The 24,688-nt window shown below is 37.6% G+C and overlaps 5 protein-coding genes across 10 annotated transcripts; 2 read left to right on the top strand and 3 right to left on the bottom strand.

Annotated features, from left to right (window-relative positions):
- Positions 1-5,031: 5,031 nt before the first annotated feature.
- LOC136343641 (uncharacterized) lies at positions 5,032-8,626 on the bottom strand. 3 transcript variants are annotated; one of them, XM_066290501.1, is made up of 5 exons: positions 8,164-8,626; positions 6,472-6,794; positions 5,610-5,741; positions 5,441-5,552; positions 5,032-5,388 (listed from the first exon to the last, which is right to left on the bottom strand). In XM_066290501.1, exons 2-5 carry the CDS (start codon positions 6,751-6,753, stop codon positions 5,204-5,206), a joined length of 711 nt encoding a protein of 236 aa, XP_066146598.1. In that variant the 5' UTR covers positions 6,754-6,794; positions 8,164-8,626; the 3' UTR covers positions 5,032-5,203. The 3 variants fall into 3 exon arrangements, with proteins under 3 accessions (XP_066146598.1, XP_066146596.1, XP_066146599.1); XM_066290499.1 differs by having other exon boundaries at positions 8,250-8,626; XM_066290502.1 differs by having other exon boundaries at positions 5,032-5,385; positions 8,250-8,626.
- A 622-nt stretch (positions 8,627-9,248) lies between these two features.
- On the top strand, positions 9,249-10,474 carry Prosalpha7 (proteasome alpha7 subunit). Its single transcript, XM_066290498.1, has 5 exons — positions 9,249-9,395; positions 9,453-9,659; positions 9,716-9,961; positions 10,045-10,157; positions 10,220-10,474. The coding sequence occupies exons 1-5, from the start codon at positions 9,375-9,377 to the stop codon at positions 10,395-10,397; spliced, it is 765 nt and encodes a 254-aa protein (XP_066146595.1). The 5' UTR covers positions 9,249-9,374; the 3' UTR covers positions 10,398-10,474.
- Positions 10,475-11,327: 853 nt separating this feature from the next.
- On the bottom strand, positions 11,328-16,446 carry Cpsf6 (cleavage and polyadenylation specificity factor subunit 6). 2 transcript variants are annotated; one of them, XM_066290484.1, is made up of 11 exons: positions 15,874-16,446; positions 15,514-15,699; positions 15,239-15,454; positions 14,998-15,184; positions 14,739-14,935; positions 14,197-14,482; positions 13,841-14,013; positions 13,461-13,756; positions 13,232-13,411; positions 12,589-12,603; positions 11,328-12,522 (listed from the first exon to the last, which is right to left on the bottom strand). In XM_066290484.1, the coding sequence occupies exons 1-11, from the start codon at positions 15,928-15,930 to the stop codon at positions 12,312-12,314; spliced, it is 2,004 nt and encodes a 667-aa protein (XP_066146581.1). In that variant the 5' UTR covers positions 15,931-16,446; the 3' UTR covers positions 11,328-12,311. The 2 variants fall into 2 exon arrangements, with proteins under 2 accessions (XP_066146581.1, XP_066146582.1); XM_066290485.1 differs by lacking the exon at positions 12,589-12,603 and having other exon boundaries at positions 15,874-16,440.
- A 131-nt stretch (positions 16,447-16,577) lies between these two features.
- LOC136343638 (tetratricopeptide repeat protein 5-like) lies at positions 16,578-18,895 on the top strand. Its single transcript, XM_066290494.1, has 8 exons — positions 16,578-17,021; positions 17,173-17,523; positions 17,578-17,820; positions 17,877-17,930; positions 17,992-18,177; positions 18,232-18,407; positions 18,462-18,606; positions 18,656-18,895. Exons 1-8 carry the CDS (start codon positions 16,950-16,952, stop codon positions 18,773-18,775), a joined length of 1,347 nt encoding a protein of 448 aa, XP_066146591.1. The 5' UTR covers positions 16,578-16,949; the 3' UTR covers positions 18,776-18,895.
- A 256-nt stretch (positions 18,896-19,151) lies between these two features.
- Positions 19,152-24,664, bottom strand: tsl (torso-like). Of its 3 annotated transcripts, none has more exons than XM_066290496.1 (5): positions 24,479-24,664; positions 23,212-23,409; positions 20,971-21,496; positions 19,654-19,895; positions 19,152-19,363 (listed from the first exon to the last, which is right to left on the bottom strand). In XM_066290496.1, exons 2-5 carry the CDS (start codon positions 23,331-23,333, stop codon positions 19,210-19,212), a joined length of 1,044 nt encoding a protein of 347 aa, XP_066146593.1. In that variant the 5' UTR covers positions 23,334-23,409; positions 24,479-24,664; the 3' UTR covers positions 19,152-19,209. The 3 variants fall into 3 exon arrangements, with proteins under 3 accessions (XP_066146593.1, XP_066146594.1, XP_066146592.1); XM_066290497.1 differs by lacking the exon at positions 24,479-24,664 and adding an exon at positions 23,647-23,770; XM_066290495.1 differs by lacking the exon at positions 24,479-24,664 and having other exon boundaries at positions 23,212-23,627.
- Between the last annotated feature and the right edge of the window lie 24 nt (positions 24,665-24,688).

Genomic DNA, 24,688 nt, shown 5'->3' with positions numbered 1-24,688 from the left:
AAAATTAAAAAAAGGGAAAAAACCAATCGGCATTAACCAATAGAGGTCCCCGTCGCTGATGTTGGCCGGAGGGGGTGGCTGTCGGAAGGGATGAAAAAATATGGGAAAAATGGGGTGATGTAGTCCGGGGACATAAGTCGATCCCCTTAATGCGTGTGTGCATGATTAACAGCCACTTCTAATGCCTGAAAGCAGAGGAAGAGTAAATACTTATAAAATTTTATTTACAAACCGACGAAAAAACTGGCAAATTCCCGAGCAGCTAAATTTGAAAAACGAGGGCAGAGCGGGGCCTCAACCGACGTCTTACCCTTCAGCTGCGATTTTTTGCCATTGGAGAGTTTGTTGGAGAAAACCTTTTTTAGGATATCTCACCGATCGACTTCCCCCAACCAGGGGTCGCCTTTTTAATGCCTCTGTCACTGCCTCCTTGGTGGTAGACAAATATCCCAAAACTCTTTATGCCAGCAACGAGTCCGGACCGAAAATCGTCTATGTAGTGCTCATTCTGAGCGTTTCTCCAAACAAATTCGATTATACTGGAAATATACTTTGACCTAGAAATATCTCTCCGGGTTAATGGCTTTCCTTACAAAGTGACCCCATGTCTGGGAAAGCAAAGGAGATATTACAACCCTGTTTGGGCGGTCTTTTATGGAGTCCGTCGATGAATATTTTCGGGCAGTTTTATCCGCACATTTCGGAGATATTGATGGTCGAAGTCTGAAAATTAACTAAACTTAGATGCATCCTCTTTTGTGAACTTTCAGAAGCATGCGGAACGGAAGTAAATCTCCTGGCTCGTTCCTCGTCTCCCCTCTTCTCCTAATATATAGGGTGTCCGCTGTGAAAAAAATTGTTCTATTGAATTAGATGAAGAACGTCCTCGAACGTAAACCCGAATCGGGTTTGATTTGTTTTCGAGGCTGTTCCCCCAGAGAGAAATCATTGGATTCCTGACTAAACCTCTCGCCTAACGTGGTCTAAACCGTTGATGCACCGACCCCCGGGGATGGACGAACGAAATTTTTAAAATCCGATATATCGGCGCCCTTCGTCCCTTTTCTGTGGGCCCCTCTCTTTTCAATCGCTAATCTAGAGCGTGCATTGCCTTATTGATTCGACGGCGTACTTATCCAGGGAAAACAATATTTTTTCGCTGTGATAACGAAGGATTTCCCTCAATCCGCGATAATAAAGGGCTGCAGGTGATTAGTACCCCGTTTTCTGCTTTCTCCACTTCCGATAACGTTCTTCGATTGATGCAGTGGCAGTCACGTAATTAGGTAATTAAAATTTGGAGTCACATCGCCCCGGCCAGAAACTCAATTAGCAATTAAACGTAACATTTTCTCTAATTACCTCACTCGATCTCAGCTATGTAGCTAATTATACCGTTAGAGCTATACACTCGATCACACTAGTCGATAAGGGAGCTTTAATGTAAAGTTTTGCGACAGAGGAAAATGCTCATAGTTGTGATGATGATGGAAAACTCGGTCTTCGGAGCAATTTAAAAGCGGTAGTGGAAATCGCATCCAGGCCTCAGGAACGGACCAACGACAATGTCACGATTGGTACAATTAATATCCAATATTCGGGGCATCACGTCGTAATGTCGTGGAAGGCCGTTGTGGAATAGGAAGGGGCAGATTCCCCGACACACAGTTCGATGTTTCGGCAAGGGCTGTATGCTAAACATCCCCGCATTACAGCCTTGCATAAATTCATTTCATTACGACGCCGGGGCCAAATATTGCCGCGCGCGGCATTCTCTCGACTCATGCATATGAATGAATTCATTATATTAAAGCCTTTTCAATGTATAATTTACTTTTGCGTGAGTCACTTCTGTCTCTGTCTTGCTTATTAGGGAAATATTATAATTACGTCTTTCGAGATGATGAAGGGGTTAGTCCACGGCTTCAGGACAGGACTCCGTTCAATTGACAGGAACTACACGCTTATGTGGTGAAACGAAGTCTCAATATTTTAAGGAGTCGTAGAAACTCTTACCACTTCTTCCATTTAAACAAAGTTTGTTCTTTTTTCTTGATTAAGTGGTGAAGGAAGATTGTACTAACTAACGATCTTGATTGGAATTGAGCCACCGCTCCTGGACAAATTGGTGAACGACACCCGTTGATAGGCAAAAGGTGGTCGGACAGCATATTCAATCCGGTTTCGTTTCGCTGAATCCGCTGTTTAAAGAAATTCTTAAATACAGCTCTGTTCTAATTTAAAAGGGCCCTAAGCAGGAGCCCTTCTCGCGATGAGTGCACGGATTAGCAATCGGCCTGTCGGTCGGGCGAAACAGGAATATTATGCTAAATAGCAGGGTCCAACTTTAAATTTTATTTGAACGATTCCGTATATGTATAATTAAAGTCAAAGCGCAGTGTACGGTGCACTTCCCTTATTAACATCACGAAAAATTCCCAATAAACTGCATTTGAACTGTCCAATAACAAAACGGCAGGTAGGGATTATAAGGAAATAGAGAGATACACAAATTGTGGGACATATAAATAACTTGACCATAGAGCGAGGCTCTAAGCCCGACTGTGTTATTTTTCATTTTCGGAAAATCCGCGGCCTCCTGCGGCATAATTCAGTTGGCTGGCTCATATCTAGTTCCTGCCCGTTCGCTTTTTTACCATTTTCTGTGCAATGATGCATCACTCAATATTGGAGACTATTAATGACCTCCGCGGAAGGAGCAAAAAACCTATAGTTTCAACCGAATCGAAAATATGAGCTGGATGGGAGAGACACAGGGTTCTTTTTGGGAATCCGGCAGATGCTCGGAGAAAAGTGAGGTTTTTGTCATTATTGCGTACATAAAATTATCAAAAATTTATTGTACGATTTATTATTCAATTGCCTCTTTCATAAACTCCACTTTAAAAAATAATGTACATTTGCGAAGGGAAATTGCAGGTATTTAAGAATTAATGAGCGCGGTTCGATGATCGCTCTAAACGACACGTCATGCTATGAGCAGATACTAAATGCTCTTTAATTATTTCAATGACTTATTTTCACGGAAAACATCCACTTCGCTTGTGACACTGTTCCGTTTGGAAACCCCCAGATTTCCGAGTACCTAGATGCAGGGTGTCATTTCGCTACGTGGCCAAGCTTGAAGGGGTGAGTCCAGGAGTGATTCTGAGACGAACAATTTATACGATCGTGGGTTCGGTAAAGCTTCGTCTTCGCGATACAGGGTGTCGAACTTTTTTTGTATCGTTACATTTAAAAAATCCGAAATAACAAGACGTAAACTAATGTGACCTAACACTTGGTTCGAATCATTTCACATGATACAATGTAATCTTTTAAGCTGGAAATTGTTTGTTTCCTTTTCCTTCTAGTGGCGTACGCAGAGGTAACGTCGGAAATTTAGGAAAATCAAACAAGAAAAACATTTCACTAAAACTGCACTTGATCAAATGGCACGCGATTTTTTTTTTTTTATTAAAAAAAACATTAAAAAACATTGTCAACTTTAATGTAAGCCTTACCTCGTCTTATCATCGATTGCCGAATCCGTTGAAATATTCGCGACATATCTTATCTGATTACCTGAACCCCGTATCCGTAGCGTGAATTCTTCCTCAATGTGGATCGAAGTTCGATGAGCGAAGGACCTTTCATGTCCCCGAAGGAAAAATCAAACGGGTTCAAATCTGGTGACCTGGGTGGCCCCGGCTGGGCTTCATGCCAAAAAAAATTTAAGTTGAAAAAAAGCCAGTGGCGCGTTCATCATAACGATCCCATGAATAAGACTCGAACTTAATCAAAATTACCTAAAGGACTATTGAAAATTTCCGAAGACGCGATTTAAAAGAAAACTTTCGAATCCTGCATCTTGAAACGGAGGCAGTGCCGAACCTACGTTTACATAAAGTTGTCTTAAATCACACAAAAATTGGCAGGATAATTAATGAGAAAATTATAGAAAACATTGCGGATCTGTTCAAAGAGGTGAAAAATACTTGGAACTCAACATATGAAGATTTTATTGAAAAATTCATAAAGTCTATAAACAACAGATGTTGGGAAGTCATTAAAAATAAAGGATATGCCACTAGACTCTAAATAAAAGATTTAATTGTTAGAGAAATATAAGAGATGTTTTAATTGCTCCACTATTGACCCATATATTTCAGAAAATGTTTTTTCATTTACCGTATAAAACGATTGAACAAATAAACCTGAGCATTAATCTATTTACTTTTAATTTTTATTAGCAATTAATTTAATAATTTATATCAAATTCATGTTATTACAGAAAAAAGAATCGAATTTAAAAAGTTCATTCCACGTATGATCAACAGTATTAAATTTTTGCCGCAATGTGGTCAGTAACCCAATTGAACAACAAAAATCACCCAAATTTTTTAATAACTTTTGTGCATCTGGAAATCCAAAAATGCACACATGTAGCTTGTAAGTGTGCCCTTCCTACGGGAAAAATTGTGAGCATTCCTAGATACTTCCCTAAACCCTAAAATTAACTGGAAGATGAAAATACACCACGAGGGCAAACAAACTTTCTAAACTCAATGGGTAATTCGAGTTACGATAAATAGACGACCAGTGGCATGCGACAAAAAAGTTCGGGATGGTAAACTGGATCGTGACCGTCTCAGAGGTACCGCTCCGTATATTTTGACGACAAATTGCGTCTTGTCATGTTAAAATCTCGAGGTAGGTGGTTTTTTTGCAGAGCAGTGTACTTACAAGATGTAGAGAAAGCTTTCCTTGTTAGGGAGAAAAAACTTTGTTTTAAGGGAAAAAAAGCCTAAAGAAGTTTCGAGCTCGCAGATGGTCAAAGCCCGTAAAGTAATTATTAACTTACGACAACGTCCAACTTCCAGGAACATTTTGATGGCATTGGCACCGACACCATCCTTAGGGTCATTTCATATGTTAGGGGCGTCTTCATATGTTAACGGAATTTCATACGTTAATCCGAACGTTAATGGCATAAAGGTGAGTGGATAAACATTGATATTTATTAGACAATTACCAAGTTTTTCAAATTTTATTGTTGAATTCTGAATCAGTCTTAAAAAAATTAAAATAGCTACCGTACGATACGGGGGGCGAGATGCGAGATTTCCACGGGGGACAAAATCCATTTAATACCTGAACACACTATAATTCGCAAATATATTAAGAAGGCACTAAAATGCTGCTATTCATCGTTAGCGGTATCCAAAATGCTCCTGAAGTCGGTGCTAATATCAACGTCATCAAAATTCGGCTCCTTCACTATGGACCTTGGCTTGACAGGCACGATATTTTTCACTGAATGCCCTTTGGAGGTGCTGGGCTGGCTGAACAGCTCTTCAGTGCTATCATCATCGTCATCATTATCTACTAATGCAAAAATCAACTTAGTACAATAAAAAGCCACGCTTTTTCTTCATACTCAGATAGTGAGGATATCTATATCTGTCCTTCCAGATCACGTAAACGAACCACGCTCCCATGGAAAGCAGCACCAAAGTAATCAGCGCTAAGAGAATCCGGATCATAGTGATCTGCAAATCACAGAAATGATTATTAGACAAGTTTAAATAATGAAGAAGGAAAGTTACGTTATAGTCATGATCATTGAATTCTGTCCGGTCATTTTGAACGACCATTCGGACCACCCGAATATTCAAGCCATCCCCGATCACTGCCCTTGAGACGCACTCGTAGAGGCCTTCTTCTTGTGTAGAGATGCCCTAAAATATGATGGTTTCATTCGAGTGATGATTTTCTTCGTACGTCTGTGTTAAATACGTCAGAAACACACCTTCAACTTTGCTCTAAAAATACATATTAGACAGAATATCACGTGCGCGTGTGAGTATAGGCGGAAAGTGAATGCTACTACAAGTGGGAGTTTTGGCGAATGATCGTGAATTTTTGATTTTTTTTTTTGGTGAAGGGAGACGTAAGGACACACCTCCATTTAAAGCTATAAATAATGGAAAATCACGAGTGTTTACTATCTGCTGAGAAATTTTACGTAGGGGAGTACTCAAATACACAAATATTTAGTCTTTCGGTTGATATGAATAGACACATGATAGATAACAAGTCAACCATGCTTAGCAAAATTTTTCGCAGAGAGATTTACGTAAGTTCGAGTTAGCTCTGGTTAATTCAGGTTAGTTCAGGTGCGACCTTTCGGGTCAGACTCTTGGGGAACATCAATTCGGAGCAAAATCCTTCCAAGAACGGTTTATGTAAGTTCGGGTTAGTTCAAGTTAGACCCTTGGGGTTGGGCCCTCGGGGAACATCAATTCTGAGCCAAATCCTTTGCAGACAGGTCTACTTAAGTTCAATTTCACAAAGTAGCCCAGGCCCAGAAGAGCAAAGTTGAAAATGCAGCTAAAACAAAGAAATAATGTCTCGATAATCTCTATTAAGTGGAAAAATTGTATCGAAAAATTACTACATCATTCTTACTTTTATCATCAAATTTCCAGACAAAATTTCATATCTGAATTTGGAAATGTCATATTTGTTAGCAGGCCCAATAATCACTCCTTTGTTGATCAAGTGCCAGTAAAAGAAGTTGTGAGTCCCATCATTGCTCCCACACCTTAGTATAACGTTGGTACCCCATGGTGCTGTGCGTACCAAAACGCCTTCCGCGCCATTTATATCTGCAATTGGAATTGCCAGTACTGCGCTCGCTCCCAGTAGCTGAAGTGTTATTGAGATTGTGAAATAACAGCTTGGGTTCATAGTTTTCTTGGAACGGCAATGGATGCCTTTGCTTTTATGTCCTGAAAGATAATTAAAAAATGTTCCTAATTGCTCAAACAAAAGGCCGCAAAATTGGTTCAATTAGAGGCATTTTAATGGTTTTGCTGCAAGTGCGTTAAAAGATCGGTATGGTCCAAACTAATTTCTTCGAATTCGGGCTTTTTGCGGCAGCAAATTGAAGGGATTTCTCAGGTCGGCGATTTTTTCGTTTTGCGTTAATGCTTTAATAGCAATTTTCTGAATTTTTGTGATCTAAAACATCCAAAAATCTCATTTGTAATAAAAAAAATTTGCTCTTGTCTCTTTTACAGTAATCAATAGATGTACAGGGTGTCTCCGTAACATGTAGCGCAACTTTCAAGATATTTCCTAGGTCAAAATAAGCAAAAAGTTCCTGTAGACATAAATAACGTTAAAAAAGAGTATAAACTATTCAAAGAGATAATAGTATGGACCAGAATAAAGAAAAAAGTCTTAGTAAACTTGGGTCCGCAAAGTAACAGTTTCGAAGATATGGAAGATTATTCTTTTTCGAAACATTTATTTTCCAATTATTTGTTACTTATTTATTTGAATAAACAAAAAGAAGAAACTTCTAGTAAAAACAAAAAATACAGTTACATAAGATGTTCAAAGTGCCCTCTTTTCATTTCTAAGCAGGCACGACATCTTTGACTTAAGGATATTCGAACTCTTTCCAAAAACCTCCTCATTGGCTGGGACTTGTTGGCATTTTTGATTAATTCGTAGTTGCAGTTCATCGAGGCTATTCACAGGAGTGCCAGACTAATGTTTTCAAATATCCCCAAAAGGACATCTACAGGGTTCGAATCGGGCGATCTTGCAGGCCATAACATGGGTCCGCCCCTTCTTACGCATTTGCGTGAAAAAGTTTGATGTAAACGCTATTTAAACGGCAATCGGAATATAAGCTGGAGCACCGTCATACTCGACCTACATTTGTTGCCTTTGGTGTTAAGGCAAAAATGCATATTAGTTCAACATCCATAGCAAACGAAAACTTGTGTGCTGAAAACAGTCACATGTTTACCGTTGGTATTGTGATAAGAAAATGCAAGTTTTTGCAAAAAAAAGGGATAAGAAAAAAAATTGTTTGGACATAATGAGTAATAAATAATTGCAATTAAATAAACGTTTCAAAAAATAAAAACCTTCCATATCTTCGAAATCGCTACTTTGCGGACCCACATTTACAACGACTATTTTGTTTTTTTGGCCCATACCATTACCTCTTTATATATTTTATACTCTTTTTTTAACACCCTCTATATGTGGCATCGCTTCACTTCCTAGATACAGGGTGTCAAAATTATAGATATATAGTTAAAAAAAAGCTGTACTGAGTTAAACAAGATAAATCGCACTTACATCAGGAAAATCCAGGCGCAAAATTTGTGTAGACCGGTACTACCGATATAATTTTCAAAAACTAGGTAGTGGGTAGTTGTACTCACGTGTAACAGGAAATAAATATAACTATTCATATGTATATACTCTCACTCAGAGAAACATGAAAGTACACAAAATTACATCATAATTTTCTGCTTTTTCAGTCTTCCCACTGACCATTCATAGGAAAATCACTTGAATATAACACAACAGGATTCAATTAAAACTTGCAGGCTTTCGAAATCAATCACAAAAATACCACTTTAATATAATGGATGTACTTCGAGGTCTAAGATGTAAAATAGGAAAGGTGTCACCTTGCGACTCTGATTGTGTGTGAGATTCTCGTCGTGACGTACAGAACTAAATATTATCTCAATTTATAATTAGAAAATTTAAGCGTCAAGATTTTCAAACGAACCCGACCGAGAAGCTTCAGCGATCGTCTACTCAAAGTGACGATGAGAACAGAAAATTTTGCTAGACAACTGGAAATGTGTCATGTGTTTTGGAATATGTCCAGAGTTGAAATAATGTTCAATTTAAGTGGACGTTTCAAGGGCAACTAAAAGAACAGATTTTTATCCTACATTATTAAGTACATCAATATATATGATTTTTAAGAGAATAGAGCTAATGAATATAGGTTTTCCTCCACCATATTGTCAACAATCGAACACTATGCTAAAACAATGTTATAACTACCGGTTTGTTCAAATGCGGAACTTTTATGGAACAACGTTGTAAAACAAAACAAAAATTGCATTTGGCGCTTACAACTCGTAATGTTGTTATAGCATACCGTTCAATTCGTATCTGGAACGTTAAAATTCTTTCATAAATTCAGGACAAATCTAGCAATCTTGAAAAATAGTAAAGTACACACATCAATTCTGATACTAATATATAAGGTAAATTCGGCAATAATGCAGCAGAATCCCATTTGATAAAAAATAGAATTTGAGTTAATTATCACAAGTAATATAAAGAAATAAAGTATTGCATATCTAAATTTCTTAAATTCGGATTAATACAAATTAATATAAAATTGCCAAACTCAGCGTGACATACATATTTAAGAATTGGCAACACTGAAATATATAACTGAACATAACCTAAAATAATCACAACAGGCAAATTTTAGGAAAAGCTTCGTCATTTTTTAACAATACTTAAAAAACTCCACAAACATGAGTTCTATTGGAACAGGGGTAAGTACGTTATTTAACTTATACACCAAAACTCCCTAAACTCCATATATGTTTCAGTATGACTTGTCTGCATCTCAATTCTCTCCGGACGGAAGAGTTTTCCAAGTGGAATACGCTATGAAAGCCGTTGAGAACAGTGGCACTGTTATAGGACTAAAAGGCACAGATGGGATCGTTCTAGCTGCTGAAAAATTGATTTTGTCAAAATTGCATGAACCAAGTACAAACCAGAGAATCTTTAATATTGATAAGCACATAGGAATGGTGAGAAAGTGCTTTTAACTATAACAACACAAACCGCATTTTATCTCTTTATAAAGGCATTCTCAGGCCTGATTGCCGATGCCAGACAAATTGTCCAAATTGCTCGCAGAGAGGCTGCAGAATACAGGCAGCAATATGGCACAAATATCCCATTAAAATATCTCAATGATCGCGTCAGCATGTATATGCATGCCTATACTTTATACAGTGCTATTAGGCCTTATGGGTGTAGTGTGATTTTGGCTGGTTATGAACACGATGAGCCTGTTATGTACACCATTGATCCTTCAGGTGTGAGCTATGTAAGTTGTGCTGGTATTCCTGCAAAAGTTTTTACTGTAATACTATTCCTGGGGAGAAAAAATTATATGTTAATTATCCAAAGGGAAATCATGGATGTGCTGCTGGGAAAGCCAAACAATCTGGTAAGACTGAGATTGAGAAGCTTAAATTAGGACAGTTGACTTGCCGAGAACTTGCAAAGGAGGCGGCAAAAATGTTAGTCTTTTGCTAGTTGCTGTGTATCATTTGTCTTTAAATTATGTGCATTAAAATTTCAGAATTTATCTAGTACATGATGAGCTTAAAGATAAAAACTTCGAGCTGGAACTTTCTTGGGTTTGCAAGGACAGCAATGGGCACCACACAAGAGTGCCTCAAACTGTTTATCAGGAGGCTGAAAGGGCGGCTAAACAGGCCATGGAAGCCGACTCTGAATCAGATACAGAAGATATGTAGTTTAAGCACTCTTTAATACAATATTTACTTTTTTAAACAATTTTTATTTGATATTTAATAAACATGCCTTACAAGAAGGAATTTAATTACTAACATTATAATTACTCTATCTTTATCACAGTTTTCTTTGTATCACATTTGTTTGGAGTGATATTCTATCTAGTCACAACATTGAGAAAAAAATAACAAATCATAAAGGTTTCCATCTTTAAGTGATTTTTAAAGACAATTTAAGTCAATGCAATATTTGGGGACCATAGAAAATGGAGAATAAAAAGTTTGAGAAGAAAATTGAAAATAATTTAGTCTGGATGAATGAGTGCAAAAAGTTAATAGTAAAACCACAAAAACAAATAGAGCGTTCAATTGGCGAAGGAAAGAGGATGATGAGCAACCAAACAGTGACACATGTTTCTACTTATTGGTTTCATCTCGTACGTGTGCGTACAAAGCATGTTCCGGCCTCGCATGCGGATCTAGTCTGGAAAGGATAGAAGAAAAAAATCACAAGCAAACTTCAGTTATTGTCAAAAGCAGGGTGGGCATGAATTAATATCGTACCTGACTTTATTCAACCGTGGCATGTGGGAATATGATTTTACAGAAGATGACAACACTTACACATCAATTGCAAAATTCTGGAAATGGCATAACACCTTAGAAAAAATTCATCAAGTGCAGTTCATGAGTTTCGGCGTTCTATAAAAATTGTGTGCTTTACAACTGCCCTATTTTTTGATAGAATATAGGCTGCACGTGTGTGTACCTACTTGATACGCTCACATGCCTGATTGAATCCAATAAGTACAAACACGTGTTGCTCAACATCTGTTTTCCATTACCATTTGAACGTTCTATTTTTTTGCGAACTTGCCACTACCTTTTAACATAATAATTTTCGTGTATAACATAAGATAAAAAAAAATACAATAAAATATAATTTTTTCTTCACTTTAAAGACTTCTTGTGCAATCCTGAATATACCTATAACAAAAGTTTCACAGCCTTAAATCGGAGTCAGTAACTAGAAAGAACATACTTTGGTTAGAGATGAGAAGTTGTCCGACTGCGTTATTCGATTTTCCTGTCTTTTTGACTTAAAACTTCACATCGACATTATGTTTCTTATGAATTTAAACTGTCGGTTAATTTTACAACACAATAATTTAAAAATTAACAGCTGGATAAACCATCATTTCTTAGCTTTTTAAATAAACAACTTTTGTTAGAGTTTAAAGATGTATAAAGTGGTTGATTGAAAAATACCTAGACTTATTGCTCAGCGTTTTATAAACACTTAAATTGAATATTAACAAGAATCTAGTGTTCACTAATCGCGATGAACAAAATTACAGAAAAACGTCACCTATTTTGCAAATAATTCAACAAACTTAAGCGTCGTTTTCTTATTTGGTTGTCTGATCTGTCATCTTAACTTAAACGTTAATTATTTTTTACAGGAAATAGGTAAATAGAACATAAACAGCACGAATTTATTTTCTAAATATTTTTTTTTAATTTGACTTCTACATTCTTCTTTCAGCTTCGGTCTTCGGTCCACAGTTCTTCGACAAGCAAAGTCTCGTCCATCAAAGCAACTTGCTTCCTCGATCTTTGTAGTAGTCAGTTTACGGATTAAATACACTAATTCTGTACGCTACACGTGCGTACCTGCTTTGAAACATAAATATGGAATTTGTTACAAATGAGAAACCGTCGTCTGAATGATTCTTTAAGATTAATGATGGGAAGTCAGACGTCACGAAAATGATCATCATAATTCTTAAATAAGTGCTAAATCCATCGAGTCAAATGAGGCAACAGAAATGCTACCGCTGAATCTTCACCAGGAAACCAAAATTCAACTAACACTAATTATTGAAGAAAATCTGAAAAGCCAGCTCAACCCAACACTTAATGTCGGGAACGATGAGACTCTTCACGCCTTTCCCTGTCCCTGTCCCTGTCTCTCTCGCTGTCACGACTGCGTCCAGATTCACGTTCTCTCTCCCTTTCCCGGTCCCTGTACGAGCGATCCTCGTAGTACCGTGACTTGGAAGGAGCCTCTGCGGGTGCTTCGGGGGCCTCTACTGGTGATTTGTTCCTGGGTCTGGAAACACGCGGTCTGTGAAATGAGAAAAAAACACTTTTCGTGCAAACCTGTCAGGAAGGAATTGCTGATTTCACCTACCTATTCTCTTTCAACCTACAAGAAAGAAAGTGCTTGAAATTAAAAAATTGTTTGTGTTGGCCCCAAACTAACAATTTGGTGTTAAGTTTTTGAAATTGTAACAACTTATCTTAGACAAGTATTTAAAGTAAACTTTTAAAGATAATTTATAAGATATACATATAATAAACACATCTATAAAATCAAAAAATCTTACGAGTTTTATATTATATCCGAACTGTTATAAAACATTTCCCCACACATGGGCTGGGATTATTTTATTGAATTGTTGCAATTATAACTAATGTTATTTTGCAATAAAAATTTAATTAAAGATCCTGTAAATGAGTTTTTCAATTAAAAGATTATATTGTGAAAAAATCATTCTGCTTAACATGACTTACAGGTAAATGTGAATCACACTGTAAGACAGCCATAATGCTCTATACATGTTGATACTTTGATGATACTTTAATAAAAATGTCTTAGAATTTTACTTTTGAAATGCTCTTTAAAGCAAAAATAATACGGTATTAAGAAGATAAAACCATTCAATTATTTTAAGTTATAAAACAAAATTATTAGCCGGGGCAAGTCCTTGACCTCCAAGGTCTTTGACATGCATGAGTAAAGTGTGTTCATGGTGCATTAGCATTCGACTTACTCTTCAGTCTCCCGTTCCCTGTAATCTCGTTCTCTTTCACGTTCAGCTCTCTCTCCCCTACTTCTAGAACGATCACGTTCCCTCTCCCTATCCCGATAGCTGTCTGAATAGTATCTGTCCCTATCGCGCTCCCTCTCGCGATCTCTCTCACGCTCGCGCTCTCTGCTTCTATCCCGGTATCTACAATAATACCTCAAATATAAAAAATCAAGTCATTTTCCTTCCTTACCTTGAAGTAGACCTCTCCCTCCTACCCCTCCGGTGAGATCGGTCCCTGGACCGAGATCTCTCCCTCCTAGAGGAACTGTAACTTTTATCTTCCACCCCTCTTAAAGTGTCTTGCAATGAACTGATTAGAATCTTGCACCGATCATCACCGGCAACTTTGGACTGTTTAATCAGCGAAATTGCTGTTACCAAAGTCTCAATTGCGCTGGCATATTCACCAGCTGCTGCATCTGATACTGCACGAGCGATGGCTGAAGAAGATACAGTGCGATTGCGGGACATAATATCCTCAAACTCCTAAAAGAAATTTTCTTGTTCAGTCCAGTGCAGTGTTAAGCTCAGGGTTCGTAAAACTGAAAATTATCGAAAACAATGTTGTACCTGTTCGCTGATTGGAGGGATATCAGGCCGATGATCAGGCGGCGGGCCTCCATAAGGTGGTTGGGACATGTTAGCTGGAGGGCCATAGCCGTGGGGTGGAGGCTGGGACGGGCCCATGGGTGGACCATGAGGTGGACCATGTGGTGGGCCGTGCGGTGGTCCTTGATTCATAACTACATCAAAATAAAATTGACCAATGAGACAACAAAAAATTACTGTTCCATTTGACAAGGCCTATCACGACAAATACAATTGTGTGGTACCTACAAGATTATAAAGAAAAAAGTTCAGTTTAATTAATCAATAAGGAACTAGTTGTCTCACTCTAATAAGTCAAGCTAGTAATGAATTTTTACCTGGCCCTGGCCCAGGTCCCATCTGCATCGGTGGCGGCCCATTAGGAGGGAAGAAAGCCGGATTTACATGTGGAGCAGGCCCTTGTGGAGGTCCTTGGGGTGGTACGACTCCAGGCGGTCCTTGCATGGGCGGAGGGCCTCTTGGTGGACCTTGCATGGGCGGGGGACCTTGTGGGAAACCTTGCTGCATGGGTGGACGATTCCAATCAGGTCGCATTCCCGGAGGACCTGGGGGAGGCCCTTGAGGAGGCATACGAGGTGGCTGACCTTGTGGAGGTCCTTGGAACTAAAAAATATGCATGTTTACATATCACAGACAAATCATATAGTTTTGAACAAATCAAAACACCATATATGACATATGCTAATTTTTTTACAGATGATACAGTTTAATAAATTAAATGACTTACATAGGAATGCTAATCTTATGAAGTAGTCTAAATGCTAGTTGTGGTTCAGTTAAACCAACCTATTAACTATAATTACACAACTGGGTCTAAATGGTGAAAAATTCTTAAAGTTGTATATTAAATTGCACTTACCATTGGAGGTCCAGGTCTAGGTGGACCTTGTGGAGGACCCTGAGGAGGACCAGGTCTCATAGGAGGGCCCATATTAGGTCCAGGGCCATTTGGTCTTGGGGGCCCATTCCACTGAGGTTGACCTTGGTACCTTGGAGGTTGTTGCTGCATGTTTGGAGGTCCATTAAATACTGGAGGGCCCTGCATCCTTGGACCACCTAAATATATAAAAAAAGAGTTATTGGTTTTAATAAAACCAGTGTTTTTGTGCAACCCTTACCAAATTGAGGATTTCCAGGAGGGCCCATGGGTGGGCCCCGCATTGGCCCTTGATTCATAGGAGGCATTCGGTTTCCAAAGTTTTGCATTGGGCCTTGATTTGGGGCACTTGGATGTGGAGGTCTTGAATTGGGATTATTTGCTGGAGCTGGCCGTGTTTTAGACTGACTTTCAAAATTTGATAGTGCCTGAAATACATTTATATATCAAACAGATAAATTACAAACCATATATGAATATACCTGTTTTGTAGTAAGAGTCACATGAGGGCTTTGTCCATTAACATCCTTCTTTGGAAGCAGCTCTAAGCATTTTCTCATGCTGGCATCAGAGCCCAGAGATATGACGCAAAAGCCCTTTGATTGGCCATTAGCCCTGTGCTCAAAGAACTTAACCTCATGGAAGTCATTTATTCCAATACTATGTACTGCATTAGCAATATCTTGATCTGTCGTCCACTGCAAAATAATGCAATAATTTGGTATGGCAGTTTGTCATATATTTGTGATGGTTATACCCATGTAAGATTTCCGACATACAATTGTAGTCGTCTACCAGAGGTAGTGTGGGGTACTGAAGGAGGTGCAGTGCCATTGGTATTTTCGGGCACCTCAAATTTGGCATCTATATTTTCTGTACTATTGCTTGTTCCAGTCGCAATAACATCATCGTATAAGTCCACGTTTTCACCACTATACTCATCCTATAAAAGAAAAGTTAGTTGAAAAATCGATATATTTGCAAATCGTGGAAACGCCAACACCGGCAAAAAAGGACCAAGTGAAATACAGGCAGAAAAACGCTGGTGAGAATGGCGCTTTGAGAAGTCGGTAAGAGTAAATCAAACTGAGTATTGTTGAAGATAAATAGTACTTACTTGGGCGAAATCTTGGTCAATATCGTCCCCATATAAATCTATATCATTTTCCGCCATGTTTTACTTACTTCCACTTATACATATACAAAGCTTGAAGAGAGTGGGGAAGGGGAGCCAAATGAACAACCTGCGTTGCCAGATTTTAAAAGCGGATATATCTTTCGATGATAACAAAAATGATGAATTCTAAGAAAAAATCCTCTTGTTCCAGTGATATTTCAGATACAATAGATATAAATGTGCAAACATTAAAACTTTTTATTAAAAATTAAATTACATGATGGCTTAACTTACAGAAGCGTCGTCAACCTTTGACAATGGCAACATCGAAGCGTCGCTACGGTTCTACGGCATCAACAGGGTTGCCGGTTGTGACGAGTTTGGATGCTTGTTTATAGGATTGGGTGAATTCGGGAATATTTAAACAAGATAATGCATCCTCAGTGACGTAAAATGTCATAACCATTTCAAACATCGAAAACGACGGCAGTGGCGATAATTCGACATGAAGAAGAGGATAATTGGAATTTTAGGACTCTGACAATGTCGAAATCAGAACGCGAGCATTCAAACAACGATTGATTGGCTCGACATTTCAATGTCACTGTCACCCAAACACCTCTATCACACAGTGCGCGTTCTTTGTTCTTAGTTGGACATAGACGATATGTTACGCGAACTAAGCTCAGCACACGCATGTGCATACGTTGTTGCCAATTTTTCAATTAAATCAGTAATTATTCGGATCTAAAATATATTTTTATAGGAGTGTCTAGTTCTGAAGAAATGCTTAATATTCGGCATGCGCCGCATCTGTAAAATAACGGCAACGTTAATATCCATTTTTTCATCCTCTTTTTGTAGTCCATAGTTACCAATTCAAACAACTTGTCGCAAGCAGTATCTAGGCAAGCATATGCTGCCATCTTGAAATTTTAAGATAAGATACATCTGTCTTGCTTTCTAACCTCACATATTTTTTATACTTACAACTTCCCAAATTATATTTTTTACAAATGAAAATACAAAAAAATGAATTAAAACTTCTTTGAAAGTGGAAGAACCCGCAAAAAAACATGAGTTTATCAGAGCCTGAAAAGTGTTGTAATTGTCCTAAAGCCCATGATGATGTAATTAAGTTTTTGGAGGTAAGTAAATGAACAGATGCAGAACATAATTATTATATTATGTTAATATACACATTTACTTACAGTCATAAAAAGAAATTAATTAGTAATACATCAATTATAACTTTTTAAACCGTAGCAAATCACCCTTCCTTACCATTACCTTTTACAGGAAATTATCAACAAAGTCTACAATTACAAAGAGACCTACTTTGAAACCCACAGTATCGAACAGGCCATCAATAAGAACCGAGACATTGAGTCTCTAGTAACTCAAAACCTGGCAATTTTTAATAAACACGAAAAAATGGCCCTTAATGCAAATAAAGCCTGCTATAATTACTTAAAGGGCAAACTCTTGAATGTGTACCCCACATATTCCAAGGAAGCTGAGGCTTTATTGTCCAAAGCCATAAAACTAGATCCTAAATTGGTTGATGCTTGGAATGAATTGGGAGAATGTTATTGTAAAATATGTGACTTCGTCAAAGCTAAGAGCTGTTTTGAGGGAGCTATGAAAGAGGTTTGTTGTAATAAATGTTATTTTTGTGGTGCACATCTGATGTGTAAATTTTAGAAAAAAAATAAAATTTCCTTGCGCAATTTGTCAATAATACTTAGGCAGGAAAGCAACAAATCTCAGGAGGAAAAGCAGAAAAATGTGGAGCAAGGGTTAAGCTTTGCCAAGGAGGCTGTTCAGCTTGATCCACAAGATGGAAATTCTTGGGCAATATTGGGAAATGCTTATTTGTATTATTTCTTTGTAGTGCAGCAAAACCCAAGTGTTCTTAAACAGTGTTTGAGTGCCTATTCACAATCGGTAGTAGTTTTAAAAACTCTTTCCCAAAAAGTCTTGCCTCTACATCGCAATTTTAGGAGAAATACATAGTTACCAGAACGTCATCTGATTTACATTATAATAAAGCAATTGTAAGTATAAATTTTTAGGCATTTTTGAATGAAGGAACATGAGTATCTAATTCAATTTTAGACCTTCAAGTATCAAGAAGAATTTAAATTAGCTCTAGAAACGTTCCATCAATCTTCCCTTTATGATCCAACCTGGGACTCCCCTAAAGTAAAAGAGAGTCAACTCCTCAAATATTTACAAGAAGTCCAAGAGTTGGTGGTTTCTAAAGGGAAGTTAAAACCCAAAAAACTTCAGCAAATAGTTCAGGTGTAATCCTACATTACTTTGTCTCTTCAATTTTATTCACTATGGAAGTTTAAGACAATAGATTTGAAGCAGCTGGGCCCTTATGGAGGTGGCAGTTATACTTCCTCAACTGGACAACAAGCCAAGCTGCTAGAAGTTTCTTATGACAGCCTAAAGCCGGGTTTAAATGAGGAAAAAGTTGTGTTGGGGAAGGTGATTTGCTCTGTGCGCAATGAAGACACTGTGCCATTGTAAGTAATTTTGTTGTTTGGGGATTTTCTTTTTCTGAAATTGTAGTTTTACAGTACTTATTGTTCGATAGACAAAACTGGATCTGTGATTGTGACCACTGTATTTAATTTGGCCAATGGAAAAGGTGTAATTATAGGCGACTCTGTGGCTATTCCTGAACCCTATGTTACAGACGTAGATTTTAGTTATAAAGAAAATGTAAGTGGTTTTTGTTGACAGATTAAGTTTTTGAATGATTGTTTTGCAGAACTTTAGGTTTAGGCTTGTACGCGTTGAAACACCGGTGATAATGGTGGTTAACTCTAAGAAATTGGGGAGAAATACTCGGGCAGGAGTGCAGATTTCCATATCAAGTAAATTTGATTAGGCGCATTCTGTCATACTATTTTTTAGATTTTTATTGTCCATTCAAGGGGACTGTTTTGTTTTTTTATTTATTGGAACTGACATATTAATTTTTGAATAAAACCCTTTTGCCTTTTTTGAATTTACTGTTATAAGTGTTTATTTAGACTAAATAAAATTATGTTTTATAAATGTCTCTAAAACTAGGTAGAAACTAAGTCCAATTAATTACTAAATATACTGACAGATTTATATGCCCCATTATAAATATATCACATTATTTATCACATTTCCAACAGGAATCTGTATACTGATAGGCACTTCCTGAACTACACTTCACATTATTACATAATCTAAATATGCGACATTACGCGCGTGTTTGTTTTTTTTTTAACCGAAGATTACTTATTTTAATCGTGTAATTATGCTTGGCCTTACAGCGTAAGTCATTTCAGACTACAAATTGCTCTCCCAGAGCTTCAAGTAATTGTCCAGTACTTCCTCGAACCATTGCTTTTTGATGGGATCATTTATTACCACTCCTAAAGATCGCATGTCCATTCCTAGGATGGCTTCGTTTTTCAGTAAATTATTCAGTCTGGCAAGCAATCTAAAACATGTTTTAATCTGTGGAATTGTCAATTGGAATTATAAAGCAATTTGAACCAGAAAATAATTGAAATTTAATTGGGTTTATGCTTAGAGTTATTAACTAAATTGGCCAATTTTTAATGCCCATTCAAGACTTTTATATGAAGAAATTTGCATTGTTGCGTCGCTAAAAAATCAGTGAATTATAAACTTTCTAGTTCACGTCTGAATTCGGGTGCTTATGACGAGAACATAATTTTATAGTTATCTCTTTCAGTTTTTAAGATACACAATAAATTGAACCTTTACCTGGGATCCCCTTTAGATTTGAGCAAGGATGGATAAGTGAAAATTAGGTAGTTGTTACGCAGCTTTTCCGTTGCCCAATTCTCAACAGTCCGGTTGCCACTGGCCACCTTAATAAACCCCATATGGGCGGCTTGCCACGGACTAAAGTATTGGTTCAACTCCGACTCGTTTATATGGGAAATCCCCTGGTTTTTCAACCGGTCTTTGATTTGGTGATAGCGGCTTTTATTGAAGACAAACACCTGCAAGAAAATTAATTATTGGGTGGTTGGAAAAATAAATAGTAATTTGGAATTATACAGGTTGGCGGTCATTAAAAGCTCAATATGATGGTGGAAACAAAATGGTGAAAAGTTTCAAGATTTCAAATGCCTCCACGATCGATTAACTCCGTTTTTCCATAAGAGATGGGCGGATTGCATTATAATTTAACCATTGTTAACTCTCTTAATAAGTCATAACGTATAAATAATTTTATGTATTAGCATTCCGAGCACACATGCAGGTATCACATACAATAATCTTAATAATAATTTTCACTTTCATTCGCCTTATTAAATTAATTGTCCATGCAAAATTGTGATATAATATTTACATTAAGGAAATGCGTATACATAATTTGTCAAGATAAATTACAAAACTGATATTTTAGAAATAAAAAGAGACCGGGTGATTGGTAGATTTTAAGGCATTGAAAAACTTGTTAAGTTCTATTTCAGGGTCATGTGGTAAATTATTACATTGGGCTTATTTCGAGACAATTCCACTGCAACATCTATTAATTACCTCACTAATCGTCTATCGGCTATCTTTTATTTTATATTAACGCACTCGTGCTACCATGAAAATTGTAATTAGCATCTCACGTATTTTAATTTTGGAAAGTACGTTTATTTTTCGATTTAACGCAATTTTCGAAGGTAAACCAAAAGTAAAGAAACATCCTTAGAGCTAAGACCGACAATAGCATCAGATTGGGCTCGCATACAAGTCACTTCTATTGTGTGATAATCGGGCTATTGTTGCTGTTGCGAACGATATTCTATAGACAGGTACAGATCTTTAACTTTACCGGATGTATCGATTAATGCTTGCAAAATGGGCAACACCCATTAGAAATGTCGAGCAATATGGAAGGTGGAGCAAGCTAACCTTCGAACTTAATAACACATAAAAGCTTTTTTGCAGCCTCCTTGTAGCTCTATTTACTAATTATTTAATATCAAAAAATAGATCTCAGGAGCAAGAGATTGCAAATTTCTTTGATTTGATGCGACTAAAAGTAACCATGCGGAACTCTTTATATAACTTCCTCACCTGATATAGAGAATTTCCGGTAACGTATGATTGAATATAATGCGACCCAAACTTCTTAATGAATTGCAGCACACTCGCCGCATCACCCTTCTGGATCTTGTCGATTTCGTCCTTAACAGGCTCTACCACGTTATAGCTTTCCGGCACCCTGCCCAGCCGGACGCTATCCCGAAACCGAGACAGTCTCACTAATACGTAACAATGATCTTTGGTGACGAAAGTGGCGTTGATGCCCAAATTCCTGGCCAGTGTTTCAGCGCTCCAACTCGAAGTGAAGGCTTTCCACGGTTGGTCCAGAAGCTCGAAGTTAAAATCCCGGAAGTAGGCCTGGACTAATTGCTTCAGGGTGTCGCAAAACTCCATGTGGAAATCTCCTTCGAAGACACGACGTTGCTTCCTGGATGAACGCTCTGGCTGCACGGAATACCTATCCATGTCATTGAAAATGTCGATGGTGGGTTCCCTGAATATCCAGTCGGAATCGTTGCGGGGCACCACTTTCATGCTCAGACTGAGGTATCCAAATCTGCAATAGAAATTTGCCAATAACAGTTAAATTGTATCAGAGTTGTGAAATTGTTTCCATTCACTGGGTGTTGTGTACTTTGAAGACTTAACTCGATGAATTGTGTGAGACCGCACCGGTTACCCAGACAATCAAAGCAATAGCAGTTAATCATTATTGTTGCTAAAACAAGTGTGTCAAAGTCGCCTTACACTTGCACTTCTTTACGCAATTATGAAATTTAATTTGCTTAATGAAAATAAATGGTTTATGTAACGAGGTGTTCTCGTTTTGACGATTCTAGTTCAAGCGAAATACCATTAAATGTTTGCTGAAGTCGGGTTGGGATGGGCTTTAGCTAAGTAGGATTAGGCAATTTTGATGTTGCTGGAAAGACTTTTTATTACGATATCAATCATTTCTGCAGTGATTCAGTTGCAATTTACATTACCGCAATTTTACACACCCCATTTTAACTTTTTCTTCATTGCTCTTGCACATAACTCCGATACGGGAAGAGATACGAGAAAAACGCAAAAGAGGAAAAAGTTTTAAAATTGACAATAAATTCAAATTTTCAAACGTAAAAGTCAGTGGCGTGTTACAAAAAGTTTGATGGGTGGCTGTAGAATAAAAATTTACTAAGTAACTTTTAGTACCCCATATTTCAGTGACGATCAGTCTGCGGATGTATTATTGTGTGCATATGAATTCGCCATAGTAAAATTACCTGAACCAGCAACTTTTGAGATGCTTAACTGCATGTAATTTTGAACATTTTGTATATGATTGGACAAGAACCATAATATATTTTCTTAACATATTGGTGACCTAATATTGTTAAAATCTTTTAGCTCCGTTTAATACAAATTAGTTATTTTATAGATTTTTACCAAATTGAGACAAAAAGAATATGAATACGTTTTGATTATGTGTTATCCGTATTATTTAACTTAGCCAAAGATTTATTCCTTATTAGCATCAGTGTTTGAAAATTAGAAAAAAAAGGTTTTGGTTATAGGCTTCAAACATTTGATAACCTTTGTGGCTTGAACTCGTGGCAAATCAAAAATATTAAAACCTATTCAGAGAAATCGCTTGGCCCCTAAAGTTGCTTACAAAAAATGTTTTCCTCTATGGAACGAGAACCATGAGGAAGTGTTACGAAACGATTTGAAGACGCGCACAAACATCATAAGAAACCTTGAAAATATTTAAGAGACATCATTACGGTCAAGTTACCAATGATGTATATCCAATTAGTTTGTGCAATCAAGCTGCTAATTATGATAGGATGCATGTAAAGCTCAGTAACAAAACTATATTACGTTTTTACAGCAAATTAAGTAAGCGGGTTCTTAATAGACGTACTTCGGGGAATTTCTGATTAAGTTTAGTTGGAATCATGTATACTCTACGTGAAATGCTGCAAAGGCCATCGGAACCTCGAACAAAAAGTATGTGAACCAGTTTTGAAGAATTTCCGCAAGCAAAAGGTCCATGGAGATTATTGACCTCCTATAAAGCCACCTTTTCTTCTCATTATTTGTTTGGTTTTATTCCTCTTCTATGCCACCATCCAACAATTTTCTGTTATTCAACCCCGCTTATTTGCATCAATGACCGCCGCACCGAAAATTAATCAACGACAATAAATAATAAACGTAAACAAACAAGACGACGACCTTTAAAACACATTAGCATGGAGTAAGAAGAAAACGAGGGGGTATTCTGACCTGGTGAAGATGTCGATGGACCTTCCGACCTTCAGTTGGCTCTCGTCGTCTAAGGCACAATAGCAGGTCGCAAAAGTGGTCCCCAGCAGTAGCAGGACAAGCAGCCGCGCTCGACCCCACATTCTACACACGACTGACTAGTACTGGCACTTCGGTACCGCTTGGGTACTTGCTTGGCTCGGGGTGCTGCTGCGGCAACTAAAATCAAAAAGTACAAGTCAAAGGTATGGCAAATAAAGAGCCTTGACTGAAATGGATTCAAGGTGATAACCGCGAAGGCTGCTGCCGGGTTCGTTCTTATTTGGTAGAATTTGTTTAGGATTTTCGGTAGGGGTTCAATGATTATTTTGATTCATCCCAAGAACTTTTATGACAACTAAAATCTTTGTTTCGGTGATTATACAAAACGTGACGACTTTAGCTGTAAGTGCGCACCTGATTAAAATCGAAAGTGACAATGACCCAAAATTAATTGCGGTTTACTTTTGTGCCGATCAGTAGTACAGCCAGAATTAGTAATTTTATAAGCGTTTGTACTAATAATTAGCAATGGTGCGGACTTTTAATGAGGTTGTCGAATCGGCAGCTTTCGTGGAGTCGCAGTACAAAACACAACCAAATTTACCATCGGTCAAACTATACGGGGGATAGAGGAAAATCACCGCAAGATTTTTAGCAGAAATACATGATGAAATTATGCAACATTTATTGTGCAATTTATTGCCTAAATTTTGAGAACTTCTTGCGTAAGAAAATCATATCAGAACTCTACGAGATATATTGGCAGCAAACTCTCATTAAAATCTCGTTAATAGCACAAAAATTAAAATTGAAATTTTCGCGGGTTTAGTACAGCCCTCTATAGGCCGATAGCCGAAGCTCGCTACTTCAATGAAGAGTTGGCCTCCCAGTTTAATGGAAAATTTCGATTTGATAAGTATTAAAGCTGGAAGATGGCACCACGCGCTACAGTTTGCATCTTAAATTTTCACTGTTAAGGGCTACTAGGTAGACACAATGGGATATGGTACTGGTAACTTTATCTGGAAGAGTATTTCCACGCAGCGCAACCCCTTATTTTATTGATATTGACAGAAATAATTGGTAGTAGCCAAAATTCAAGAGGTTGCGTGTATGGGTGTATCCGTTTTCGAGCTGCCACCAAAAGTATCCTGCCGCCGGCTGTTCTTGAGTTTAAAACTAGTCGTTAATACTAGAGGCACGCGTAAAATTCTATCAATAAATACACATAAAACGATTCTCTCACCTCGAATTTCTATTAATGCGTTTTCGATCAATCCGAGGTCCCACCAAAGATGAAAGGAATGTAAGTATATGGGCACCACCAGCAATCCCACAGAAGCAAAACAAATAGACTCACTGCGGGGGCATCCTCCCGAACGGTAGCACTACTCCGGTTAGTTTTATAACTGCTATTTAGGTCTGACCAATCTTCCGGCTGGCTAATTTCAATGTC

This window comes from Euwallacea fornicatus, chromosome 15 (assembly GCF_040115645.1).
Source record: "Euwallacea fornicatus isolate EFF26 chromosome 15, ASM4011564v1, whole genome shotgun sequence".
NCBI lineage: Eukaryota > Metazoa > Arthropoda > Insecta > Coleoptera > Curculionidae > Euwallacea > Euwallacea fornicatus.
Note: the sequence above shows the minus strand (reverse complement) of the source record. Positions and strands in the feature narration are given on the sequence as shown.

What these genes read in the sequence shown, in the direction of transcription:
- Cpsf6 (XM_066290484.1), bottom strand. Translation starts at nt 15,930, where the DNA reads ATGGCGGAAAATGATATAGATTTATATGGGGACGATATTGACCAAGAT. An exon ending in TTGACCAAGATTTCGCCCAA is followed by an intron (nt 15,700 to 15,873) that starts GTAAGTACTATT and finishes TTTCTTTTATAG; the next exon opens with GATGAGTATAGTGGTGAAAA. An exon ending in TCCCTCCAATCAGCGAACAG is followed by an intron (nt 13,757 to 13,840) that starts GTACAACATTGT and finishes AATTTCTTTTAG; the next exon opens with GAGTTTGAGGATATTATGTC.
- Prosalpha7 (XM_066290498.1), top strand. Translation starts at nt 9,375, where the DNA reads ATGAGTTCTATTGGAACAGGG. An exon ending in ATCCTTCAGGTGTGAGCTAT is followed by an intron (nt 9,962 to 10,044) that starts GTAAGTTGTGCT and finishes AATTATCCAAAG; the next exon opens with GGAAATCATGGATGTGCTGC. An exon ending in GCAAAGGAGGCGGCAAAAAT is followed by an intron (nt 10,158 to 10,219) that starts GTTAGTCTTTTG and finishes TTAAAATTTCAG; the next exon opens with AATTTATCTAGTACATGATG.
- tsl (XM_066290496.1), bottom strand. Translation starts at nt 23,333, where the DNA reads ATGTGGGGTCGAGCGCGGCTGCTTGTCCTGCTACTGCTGGGGACCACT. An exon ending in CCGGAAATTCTCTATATCAG is followed by an intron (nt 19,896 to 20,970) that starts GTGAGGAAGTTA and finishes ATTTTCTTGCAG; the next exon opens with GTGTTTGTCTTCAATAAAAG. An exon ending in AAATCTAAAGGGGATCCCAG is followed by an intron (nt 19,364 to 19,653) that starts GTAAAGGTTCAA and finishes AACATGTTTTAG; the next exon opens with ATTGCTTGCCAGACTGAATA.
- LOC136343641 (XM_066290501.1), bottom strand. Translation starts at nt 6,753, where the DNA reads ATGAACCCAAGCTGTTATTTCACAATCTCAATAACACTTCAGCTACTG. An exon ending in CTGGAAATTTGATGATAAAA is followed by an intron (nt 5,742 to 6,471) that starts GTAAGAATGATG and finishes ATCATATTTTAG; the next exon opens with GGCATCTCTACACAAGAAGA. An exon ending in TAGATATCCTCACTATCTGA is followed by an intron (nt 5,389 to 5,440) that starts GTATGAAGAAAA and finishes TTTTTGCATTAG; the next exon opens with TAGATAATGATGACGATGAT.
- LOC136343638 (XM_066290494.1), top strand. Translation starts at nt 16,950, where the DNA reads ATGAGTTTATCAGAGCCTGAAAAGTGTTGTAATTGTCCTAAAGCCCAT. An exon ending in TTGAGGGAGCTATGAAAGAG is followed by an intron (nt 17,524 to 17,577) that starts GTTTGTTGTAAT and finishes TGTAAATTTTAG; the next exon opens with AAAAAAAATAAAATTTCCTT. An exon ending in TACATTATAATAAAGCAATT is followed by an intron (nt 17,931 to 17,991) that starts GTAAGTATAAAT and finishes ATTCAATTTTAG; the next exon opens with ACCTTCAAGTATCAAGAAGA.